The following is a 12,497-nucleotide window of genomic DNA, read 5'->3' as shown; positions in this document are numbered from 1 at the left end:
TGATGTTGTTATTATAATTTTTATAGTTTTTAATCTCATAATTCATATAGTGATAGTGGACTGAAAATTCTCTTCCTTTATACTCAATAAAAAGATAATTATTTTTATAACTACATATAATTTAATGTTTATATTAGAGTATTCTGGTGTTGCTGATGTTCAAAGACCTCTCTACTCTCCCCTTACTTTACTTTGACATTTAATTTTCTGTTACTCTCCTTCATCCTTCACTCTAGCCCAATGGTACATCCAATGATCTCGTTACACCTTTCCTGTTCTATGTCCCCCTTCATCTCTTATTTCCACATGGCAAGTCTAGTTTATTTTCCAAACCTGGCACCAACATCACTCCCTTCTCACGAGCTTTAATTGTTTGTGTGTACACTAAGCCACACAGTTCTCTTCCCCAAAAGAGAAGCAACAAAAACAAACTCAAATGAATTTTGGGAGTAAACTCTGTCTCCACCACCTCTTGAGCATTTTGTCTCTACATCTTGGAGTACACATCACATTCTTGGTTGTGTTTTAATTATATACTTTTAATCTGTACTCTTTAGGGCAATACCATTGTCATTGATCTGTGTCGTCTGTAGAGTATCCCAGATGTGTTTACACATAGCAGTACCTAATGTGTGGTTTTTTGAACACATAAATTTCTTTTTTCTGACTTTTTAAAGTATGAATTTTTGGCCTCTTTTCAGACAGAATTCCTTGATATAAGCCAGCTGTCTTTCATCCATGATTTGGGACCAAAGGGCATGTAAGTTCCTCTGTTGGATCTTTAGAGAGAAGTATGAAAGTTGATAAGCATTAATATTTATTGTCATGCCGTGATGATAGAACTCACTTGGTTTTACTGCTAGCTTCTTTTCTCCCCCTAACAAAGTCAGAGCAACAGAGGGGATCTATTTATGCAAAACAAAGTATCTTGCTACATTAAACAACGGTGGTAACTGCTCCACCCTCTGTCTTGAAATGTGCGTACAGCACTGGTTTTCTCTAATCCAGCAGTTGGAATGTTTAATACAGGTAGCAGATATGATGTGTGAAAGAAAGCATTAAAAATCAAACATACCATATTATATATTTTGAAAGCATTAGAAATCAAACATACTATACTATATATCTGAAAGAGAGTAGATCATAAAAGTTCTCATCACAAGAAAAAAATTGTAACTGTGTCATGATGGATGTTAACTAGACTTATTGTGGTGATTATTTCCCATTCAGTGTACAAATATTGAATCAATATTATACCTGAAACTAATGTAATGTTATATGTCAATTATATCTCAATTAAAAAATCCCTTCTTCTAATTACATATGAAAGTTAGCTGTTTATCACCTGTTTTCATGACTAAAAATAATACTGTGTAAAATGTATGCAACGCAGGGTTGAAATTTACTTAATGATTTCAAGTAATAATTTTAATGAAAATATGAGACCCTGATATTATAAAGAGCTTAACTTTTTTAGTAAAGATTATTGTTAGTGGTTGTTTTAAAATACTTCTTTCGTTTAGGCATTATTATAGTTATTTCTTTTCACATCTTTCAAAATCAAGATCTTTCTATTTCCAAAGCTAAGAGCTTTGCTTTACTTTCTTTGCATGGCTTGGTCCTAGAACTGTAGGTGAAGTGGTGCAGAAATGCTTTGGCATTTGTGAGTGAGCACCTCCAATGGTTTCAGCAGCAACTGAACCATCTCCATGCAGGTGTTCGACAATGCGTGGGGTCTTTTTGAGGCTGTTAACAATGACGAGGAAAAGCTTCATGTTTATAACCAAAAGCCAAGACACTTAAGGTCTTACAGTGTGCTCAACAGAATTATTCGGCCCCCAGTGCCAACAGGTATACAGGTGACCAGAGTGCTTTAAAGATTAGCCTAGGAAATATGGTCCTGAGCTATTTGAGGGTGAAGGAGGAAAGAGTGGGGAGGAAAGTCATTTGAGAATGAAACAGTTTATTTAGTCCCAAGTTGGAAGGCTGTATTAGCTGCTAAGAGCGAGTTGGAAATTTGAAGACAATGGGTTAACTTGATGTCTTTTTCAGAGAAGGCATGATAATGAAAAGATCCGGGGGACACAGGATACCAGGCTTGAATTGCTGTGGTCAGGGAAGAGCCTGCTACCGGTGGTCTAAAAGGTAGGACTTAGGAGTCTTGTGTTTTTGTTTTAATAAACTGGATATTTGAGGAGATGTACAGACTAGTTTTAAATTTAACTTAATTTAAATTATAAATTATAAATCCTTTGAAAGTCATAGTAGAGAAAACTTTAAATTATTTTAAGTTCCAAGTTTCAACATTTATTTAAACATTCTTCTGTAACCTGGACTTGTAGGCACAGTGTGCAAATTATATTATATACATCAAAAACCTGGTGGGGCATAATACTCAAAAATCGGTCAACTAAAGAACATATATAATGGCCAATAAGCACAAGTAAATATGCTTGGCATCACTAGTCATTAGGGAAATATAAATCAAAACCATAGTAAGATAAAACTTCTCACCCACCGGATGGCTATAGTAAATAAGATGGACAAAAATAAGTGTTAACAAAGATTTAGAGAAATTGGAACCCTCATACATTGATGGTAGAAATGTAAAATGGTGCAGCCACTTTGTAAAACAGTGTGCTGGTTCCTTAAAATGTTAAACATAGAGTTACCATATGCCCCAGCAATTCTACTATGTATTTACCCAGGAGAAATGAAAAATATGATTATAGCAAAACTTATGTGTGAGTGTTCATAGCAGCATTATTCAAAACAGCCAAAAAGTGAAAAGAGCCCAAATATCCATCAACTGATGAGTGGTTAAACAAAAGGTGATTTATACCGTGGAATATTATTTGGCTATAAAAAGGAACGAAACCCACTGATGGGTATGGGCTTTCTTTCTGGGCTGAAGAAAATATATGGAAATAAATAGCCATGATGGTTGCACAATTTTGTGACTATACTACAAACCATTGAATTGTATACTTTTAAAGGGGGACTTTTATGGTATGTGAATTTTACCTGAATAACATTTTAAAACTTTTAATAAAAAAAAAGAAATATCGATATATGCTATTTCATAAACAAACCTTGAACATGTTGCACATAATAATTTACTGAGATCTTGAAAAAATATTAAGAAATATGTATTATTTGAAAATAAGCCTTGAAAAAGATAATATGAGCTCATGTGTAAACATGTAACTAAGCTATGTGTGTATTAAAAATATATAAACTTAAACCTGAGATCTATCTTTAAACATGTTTAAGATACACTACCAACAACAAAAACACCATTAAGTTGGGCTCTTATATTTTGGGTTTTGAAAGGATAGAAGAGATTAGAAAGAAAAGACATAAGATTAGACTAGAGAAAGTTAAAAATTTCTGTTACAAAACAATTTTACTAAAATAAAAAGAAATAATATACTATAAAATATTTGCTTTTAAATAAATTTTCTGGAACTTATATAAATGTTCCCATAAACCTGGGGTATAAGTAACATCACAGGAAATTCACAAACTCTCACTCGAGGTATCTTCCTCAGGGTTTAGAACCCTTGGAAGTAGACCAAATGCCAAGCCGGGAGAAGAGTGGAGTATACATCAGGCTGCCCCCGCCACTGCTTCCTGCCCTAAATCACGTCTCTCTGGGAGGTCGGTCTTCCCAACCCACTGGGGCCCTGGTGCAGATTCCTCCTGAGCACTCCTCCCCAGTCCTTGACTTTCCCTAAGGTGTAGCTACTGCATGCCAAGCACAAGGTTTTGGTCTGCAAGTACCTGCGAGTCTGAAAACTTGCTCTGGGCTGCCCGTGTGCAGAGGAGGCTGGAAGTGTTCATAGCTCCCAGGAGCAGCCCTGAGCGGAGGGCTGGCAGGAGTCCAGCCTCCTCACCCCTCGGGTGGGATGATCGTGCCGCAAGCTCTGCTCTGTCTCCCAGAGCTTCCTGGCGGGTTTGCAGCCCGACTGCCCACAATGAAGTGCATGGAAACACATCCTTCATGGCCCCCTTCCTGCTCTTCATTCCTGTTCTTCCCTACGCATGCTCCTAATAAGCTCCCTAATCAGCCACTTTGAAAACTACTTTCACTTACATCGTTGTCTCAGAGTTAACTTCTGGGGTAACCCAACTTAAGACTGTTCAAGAAATGGAAGACTTGGTCTGGTTCATTAAGTCATTTATGTAATGTCTGATGTTTGCCAGGTTGTATACTCGCTGCTGGGAAAACGGCGTGAACAGGACAAAGTCCCTGCCCTCACCCAGGTCTGTTAGAGGGGAATGCAGGCGGTGGTGAAGCTGACAAGCAGTGTAAATGGTATCAGTGCAGGCAGTGACAGAGCTTTGAAGGAAAAGAAGGCAGTGGGGGTAGTGAGGGACTTGAGGACAGGAGAGGATGGCTTTAGCTCCAGCAGCCAAGAAACTTGACATTTGTTATACAAAAGAAATATGCCTATTCCTGGCATTTCAATTTTGGATTAAATCAAGCTTCGACCAGGATGATCTAAGAATATATGATATTCTTCCCTGTAACAAAATGCATCATCATTTGAAATTGCATAAATCTTCCCATGAAGATTTGAAGTCTTGGTTCTATATTAATTATATTTCCTGAGTCAAATTTGTGGTATATGAAATATTGTTATCAAATAAAGATGATAAGATATAGCTGACAAAGTTAGTTTAGAAAGTTTCCCTCAGTGGAAGACTATTGGTGTCTAAATGGGAGTTACTTTTTAAGGGTGACATTCATTCATAACTCTCTTTTTTAGTTTTATATAAAATAAAAAACATTCTGATTACTTTCTTATTTATTTTATATTGATAAATTGAGATAACGCAAATAGGGGCAATGAAATCTCACATCGTCCTTGTCTTAGGGATGTTGTAAAAGTAAAAGGAGAAAAAAAGAAAAGGCAAACAGCTAACATTTCTTCTCATGATTTTAAACATCTGCTTAAACAGCACATCTATCCAGCAACTTCTCTGTACTTGGTAGTGAACTAGATAATTTTCTTATCTCAAATAAAGAGACATATAGATGTTAAGAAATAAAGTTAGCATTTACTGAACTATGAGGTAACCCAAGAATTTAAATTTTTAGACAGTGACAATGTCTAAATGATTTCATTTACGCTGAGACCCATTTGTGCAACTATTATTTAGGTGAGAGCGTTGCTTTGCCTGAAGACTTGCCCTGAGCTGCTGGTTAGATGCCAGTGGACATGACAGTCCCTGCTTTCATACACCTTACTTTCTAGTAGAGGAGACAGGCAATAAACAAACAGACAAATCATTCCAGATAGTGGTAAGTGCTATGAATAAGATAAACACGAGGGATTAGAGGGATGGGGGACAGAGTTTTTAGATCGAATAGCCAAGGAAAGCCTTCTTGTGGAGGAACATTTAAGCAGAGGGTTGATTGACAGGAACGGATCGTCCATCTGGAAAAAGCAATTTCTAGGCAGAGGAATAGCAAATGTAGAAGCCTACAGAAGAACAAGTTTGGTGAGTCTGAGCAATAGTCAGACTAAGGTGGTGGGAGAGAACAGTAGGAGATGATGCTGAGAAGGCGATGGCTGGCTCATGCTGACCCATCTGCATTTTAATGCCATGGCAAGTAGTAGCACAGGCAGGAAGCATTTTTTTAGAACAGACTATAATCTCACCTGGTTTAGAACAAAGAATATTTATAAAAGCTTAGATTTACTGGTGCCAGGCACTGTGCTAAGCAATGTGCATGAGTCAGCTCAGATAATCCCCACAAACATGTAAGAGCTGGGCATTACTGTTACCCTTTTTTAATGGATTTAGACTTTAGGCTCAGTTGCCTAAGTTCACACAGTCAGACTGGTGGCATGGCTGGAGTTAGAGCCTAGGGAGGCTGTCCTGAAGGCAGACGCTTGGCTGGTTGGTGGAGTCCTTTCTTGATGCATATCCTCTTGTTAAAGAGAGAAAAAAAAAATCTATTGACAAAAGAGAGAAAGGGAAGAAGAGCTTTAAATAAAGACCAGGAGTCAGTTTGCTCTGATAGCTAATGATTTAAAAAGAACAACTCATCATTGTCAAAACAGAAACCATTATCATTCGTATATCCAGCTGTCACTACTAAACCAGGCCATATATCTAGGCTGCCACATCTTGGAGGGCAAGAGAGGAACCATTTACGCAGATGCCCCATGAATGTCACTCCCTAGAGTTGAGCAGTGCCCTGGCCGTGCAACACACCCAGCCCTCTCATTCTGTTGCTCAACAATGCTGTTTATAGCCTATTCAGAGCCTGTTTGCAAATTAGAGAAAAGGGCCCATTTCTGCACGATGATGCCGCCTACACTAGTGCCCTCCTTCAGCAGGCATCCTTGCGCAGGGCATGTCTGCACAGTGGTACCTCGTGGCCTATTCCTGAGGATGTTTTGTAGCCGTTGGCCCTGGTGGTTATGCCTTAAGCCTGTGCTCTCAGGAGCATTTCTGGGATTTGTTTTGTAATGGCAACGATGGGAGCTTGTGTACCTGGATATGGTCATTCCACTGTCACTCCACACTGTTGCCTCTGGTGTGGAGCTCTGGCAGGAACTGTCTCTGGTGCTATTCAGGTGTCTTTGACTTTCAGGAGGCAAGTTCACAAGCCTGGTATGTTTGACTTCTCAGACTGGCAAACCTGCCAGCTGTGGTTTTCAAAGCCTGTGGTTTCTTCCATTCGGACAGCTGACCAGTGCTCTGGGCCTGTGCCACACTGTCTGCTCTCTAGCTTACGTCGAAATCGAGCTGAGAGACGAGACAGCAGCTAAAGAAAGAACTTTAACAGATATGTGCCCAATCTACTCTCTTTTAGCCTTAACCCAGGTTTGTCAATAGGCAGCTACGTGTCTGGACTCATAACTCAGCCATGGCCATTAGAATCACTGAGTTACCATTTGGTATCATGGCCTTAGCATTTATAGTGAGCAATGTTAAGACAATTCTTATAAAATATATAATTTTTGCATTTGCTGAAAATTATTGAGAATTTTATCCATTATATTATTTAGCTGCCTTATGCTAGGTCCCAAATGAGAAACTTCCTTTGGAATTTAATTTGGGCGAAAGGGAGACCTCTTTGTTTCTTTAATTTATTCATTTGATAAGAAAAACTAGAAAGCTCAAACCCACATTGGTGTGCCATTTTCATAATTATAATAGCACTGTTTTTAAGTATTTGCTTCCTGTTACCTTGACGTTTTGCTTTATTTAACATTATCACATGTATATCCTTTACTGTAAGTTATCCTAAGTTCATCCCATCCCCTTTTATTGGGAAGGAGATAGCCTAGATATATATTACAAATATATGTATTTTTAATGAAATGTAACTGGAAATCAATATAGATTTGTATCTATTAAATTCCAAATTATAAAGCCACTAAAACATAATGTGATTAATAATTTTGGTAAATATTTATTATAGATTTCTTTTAAATGCTGAGTTCTCATGTTACATTTACAGTATTACTTCATGTATGTTCATTTATTCTGGTCTTACCTATTTCATAATGTGCTTTACTTTGCTTAATATGTGATGTAATATGCCCATTGTTACTTTATTTGGTTATTGACCAAGTCGATGTATCACTTGCTGCACAGTTGCAGGCAAATATGAATTTATGGTGCTATGTTGCCATTTGTTATCACTTTATATCTCTCTTTCTTGCTCTTCCCACTGTCAGTGTCATGCTCATCATCTACCTCCTTACTAATCAAAGTGTGGTCCTAGCATGGGCATCACCTCTGAGCTTTTTAGAAATGTCTCATACCCTGCCTCAGACCTACTGAATCAGAACCTGGAGTTTGACAGGACCCCCAGGTGATACATATTCACAGTGAAGTGTTGTGTGAAGAGCTGTTCTGTATTATTGCAGCAGCTTGCTGACCTGCCACACTACATCCGCCTTTCTCCTTCATAGCTTTTTTTCTGAAACATAATTGCAAGGACGTTATTGCCCTGTTGCCTTCTCAGGGTGGAAGGATTTTCTTATTTAGTAAGCACTTGAGTGTTTTGTTAAAAACACGGATTGCCAGACCTTTTCAATGGATATTTGGTGGGACCTGGGAATCTATTATTGTTAACAAGCACCTGAAGAGATTCTGATGATCAGGCAAGTTTAGGAAACACTGGTTCCATGATATAAAATTACCCTCTCAGCATAGCCTTCAGACTTTCCTCAGTGTGTGACCTTTGCCCATTTTCCTTTCCTTCTCTCCGTGAGACCCAGCTCTCACCAAACTTTTTCCCAATACAAGCAGCATTTCTACACTTTAGAGCCTTTGCGAACTCTTCCATGTGAGATGCACACCTTGACCACCAACTTTGGGCTCTATGTGTTGGGGTCCTTCCTGGCCTCGCTCAGATACCAACTCTTTAGTGAGCCACTAACTAGCTCATTCTCTTGGTCAGAACTGAGGCCTTCCAATTCCTTGCAACCATCATTGTTTGCTTTTCTCGTCTAATACCTATTCCATTCAGCTTAAAATTATCATCGTTTGTGCCCCGCCAGCCTAGTAAGGTCCTTTGAGAACATGTGTGATTTATCTTTGAGCTGTTTCTACCTCTATCCTAACTCCTAGCTTATCATTGACCTTTCCCATTATGATGCTCTTAAATATATATTGAATTGAATGGAAATATACTTCTGAGAGATCATATCCCATTGAGCATTATTTATTAATGGTCTCTAAAACCACAAATAATTTGAAATGAACAACAGACTATGTGGAGTATCAGATGCTTACTAGATTTTTTTTTTTAAGGGAGATTCTACTTACTAAGAAATGTATTTGCCTCTTCTATGATACTTTATTTAGCAAATACCAACCCATTCCATTTTTCCAACAGCTGGGGCTCCTGCTATGCAACCTGCGAGTGCTAACCTGCCAATATCAGGGGCATTTGTCCAGGCTTTGTCATTAGTGTTTAAAAAACTAATGTTATTTGGAGTTGCTTGGTGCCAGCACTTCTTAGAAAAACATAATAAAAAGGTTTGGGGTTGTTTTTTGTTTGTTTGTTTCACAGTCATTAAAAAAATAAATCCCCCATGTAAAAAGTAAAATTATGAATAAAATTATGCTTACCATCTGCTACTTGTTTTCTTCAGACTTGTCATATAATTTATTCTTTTTGTTTAAGTAAGTCAATGCAACTTTAAAAATCCTTATTATCTTCTCACAGGTGGTTGATAGTGAAAGATTCCTTTTTACTGTATATGAAACCAGACAGTGGTGCTATTGCCTTTGTCCTGCTGGTGGATAAAGAATTCAGAATTAAGGTGGGGAAGAAGGAGACAGAGACGAAATATGGACTCCGAATTGATAACCTTTCAAGGTAGAAATTTCAAATATTTTTAAACGAGTAAATATTTTTTGGCAAAAGTATTTTTACCAAAAACCCTGAAAAACAAAGTTTTTCTCTCAACTGTAAATGAAGGAGGTAAAACAATTTAAATGTTTGAAAATTTTTATTTAGAACACATTCTCAATTAAAAGTAATGAAACTACTTTTTCCTTGTAATAAATTTTTAAGAATAGACTATCCTTTGTGCAACAGTCAGAATAAACTATCTTGTATGTTGATATATGCCTATCTTAGCAAAACTGACTACTCAATACCATTTTGTAAAACAGATAAATTAAGGAGTCATAGTTCATATATTTAAAACATAAAATTTTACTTTATGAATTGATATCCTTTAATTAACAAGACACTTAAACAGCGATTTGATTTAGAAAATTCTGTTTACAGACAGATTTTAAGAAAGATACCTTGAAAGGATACTCAAGTATACATTCACTATAGATTTTATTAGTGAGTATGTATATGTCAATATATATGTTTTTTTTTTTTCCTGGAAGATTGTAGTTATATAATATGTGTGTCTTTCTCTCTATATGCATTTGTCTCTATAAAGTTCATCCTCATGTTACTCACGTTGACTGGTGTGTGTGTGTGTGTGTGTGTTTATACACCTTTACTAATATACATTTGCATGTGTGTGAGTGTACATAAAAAGATTTGGAGCTTCCTTATCACTTCTGACAATGGAAGGTTCAGGATTGGTTATTAGAAATGCAGAGGAGCTGCCATTAAACCTTCCTCCTGGTACTACATTTTTGTTTTGTGGAGGGCTATAGAAATCAGGCCACAATTCTCACTGGTCCCTGTAACAGATCCCTGAACCAGTCTTTGGGATCTTGGGGCTTGAATGTGCCATTTCGATTGGCCCTGGTGGCCTCAGAGTAGGGAAGGGATTACTCTACTAAAGCACCATCAGGATGGTGTTTCCAGAAGTGAAGGGAATGGACGCTACAAGGCAGTACGAAAAGAAATGACCTCTACAGGAGCCAACACCTCTAACACTGAGACATAGGACCTCACCTTATACCTCTTCCGTTATCCTCCTCACAGCCTAGCGCAGCTCCAGGCCTATAGAAGGTATCTTTACACGTTTGCATGAATGAATATGTAACCTGAACATTTATTTTGGGTACATTGACTATATTTTTAAATCTTGCCAAGAGTTTTTAGAAGTCCGCTCTTTTGATATAAGTAAGATGCTCTTTGCTTAAAAATTTTTAACTTATGTCTGCACTACCAAAACAAAACTGGGCATGTTTAATCCTTAAATTTATTTAAAGAGACAGAATACCAAGTGATCATTCTTTTCCACATTTTGCTTTTCTTTGAAGGACACTTATCTTAAAATGCAACAGCTATAGACATGCTCGGTGGTGGGCCGGGGCTATGGAAGAATTCATCCAGAAACACGGTGCCAACTTTCTCAAAGATCATCGATTTGGGTCATATGCTGCTATCCAAGAGAACTCTTTAGCCAAATGGTAAGAACTTTTCTCTCTAAGACTGTCAGAGTAATCACAGCATCTAATATTACAGTGGTCTAAATTCACCGGGAATTAGTTTTCAAAGCTGTGGAAAGATAAAACGCTTTATCCTTAACAAAGGCCTTTCTTTATTGGACTACCTAAGCATCAATTAGTTTTCCAGTTTTTGTTTTCAAGAGTTTTTACAGTGAGCTTTAGATTTTGAAGTTTGATTTTAAAAGCTAACTTTATACATTGTCTTACTGATGCAAATGGAATATTTAATTAAATCGTTGGTCTGTTTTCCATCTCAGAAGAATAACCGTGTTTGAGTTCAACAGGAGGGGAGAATTCAGCTGACCCCATGTGATAATGAGACCAATCAATTTGTTGTTCTCTCAGCAGAAACGAACTAACTGCTTACTTCTACCTACTTATTCTACCTTCCTATGTAACAGATGGAAGATGGTATTTTCTGTCCTTGTTTTCCAGTTACGCAAAGTAAACTGGTGGCTGCGTAGGGACTCTGGGCAGTGGCTTCCATCTTTAGCCTTGCCATAAGACATGTGTCTTTTCTTCTTTGTTTTTGTAAAATAAAAATGAAAAAAAAACCTGTCTTCCAGGTATGTTAATGCCAAAGGATATTTTGAAGATGTTGCAAATGCAATGGAAGAGGCAGAAGAAGAGATTTTTATCACAGATTGGTGGTTAGTATTCATCTGTGGGGATTGTGTGGGGAGGTCTCTGCGTTTAGGAATGTACTACAGTGTTGTGCTGTTCCAGCTTCATACGTTATGAAAACCGGCAGTCGCTGCAGGGGATTTGGCCAGAGTCTTGACTGTTATCTCCAATAGCCAGTGAAAGGTCTTTTCAAAATACTAGGCATCCAGATATTTCTTGAAATATTTAGCTTGAACAATTTTGTATTTGTCTTTCTGTTTGGAAGCAGACAGCCATTATTCATGTTAGTAAAGGTTATGTTGCAAAGCAAATATAGTGGTAGAGACAATGCAAAAATAATCTTCCTTGGGTGGTCTTCCTCATTTTGGTATGTTTGTCACCAGGTCCAGTGAATATACTTTTTCTGAATTGTCCCTTTGAAATTAAAATGATTTCATTTGATCATTAATGTTAAAATGCCCTTGGTAATGACTAAGCCTGGTGAGCTTTTTTAGAGATACGGCAGGTTTCAACTTTCCTACTCCCTTTAAAAACATCCATGAGCCTTATGAGCCATGAGCCTTAAGCATCCATGATGCTTATTAAAACACAAGAAATCTTATATCTAAAACTCATTCAGCTCCTGGGAAACCTTACTCCTGGAGTTGGGGTAGTCAGACTTTAAGTTCCATTTACCCATCTGCCTGGACAGTTAAAAACCATTACAGATGCCAGCATTGACTATGATGGAGATGAAAATGTTTAAAATGTGTTTTCCTTCTAAGAACTTAGTTGCTTGAAATGCCCCTATTTTTCTCTATCCTGTTTCTTTCCACATGCTACCTTATATATGAACTGGAAAAATGTCATCAAAATTTATCTCTTTCTCATTCTAGATTTTTTGAAGGGCAGAGGGAGAGTAGTTAGGAATGTGAACTCATTTTCTTCTCTTTTGCTTTACTGGTATGAAGCCATAATTCTCGGGCATG

The 12,497-nt window shown here is 37.5% G+C and overlaps 1 protein-coding gene across 6 annotated transcripts in view; it reads left to right on the top strand.

Annotated features, from left to right (window-relative positions):
• The window catches only part of PLD1 (phospholipase D1), a 179,473-nt gene that overhangs the window by 80,547 nt on the left and 86,429 nt on the right, over positions 1–12,497 (top strand). For all 6 annotated transcript variants that reach the window (XM_039865037.1, XM_039865033.1, XM_039865038.1 and 3 more), the window contains 5 exons: positions 702–760; positions 2,053–2,145; positions 9,203–9,355; positions 10,717–10,866; positions 11,472–11,555. In XM_039865037.1, the coding sequence (XP_039720971.1) occupies positions 702–760; positions 2,053–2,145; positions 9,203–9,355; positions 10,717–10,866; positions 11,472–11,555 (539 nt within the window). The remainder of the gene's footprint in view (positions 1–701; positions 761–2,052; positions 2,146–9,202; positions 9,356–10,716; positions 10,867–11,471; positions 11,556–12,497) is intronic.

The sequence above is a fragment of the Pteropus medius genome, unplaced genomic scaffold (assembly GCF_902729225.1).
Source record: "Pteropus medius unplaced genomic scaffold, Ma_sr-lr_union100, whole genome shotgun sequence".
NCBI lineage: Eukaryota > Metazoa > Chordata > Mammalia > Chiroptera > Pteropodidae > Pteropus > Pteropus medius.
Note: the sequence above shows the minus strand (reverse complement) of the source record. Positions and strands in the feature narration are given on the sequence as shown.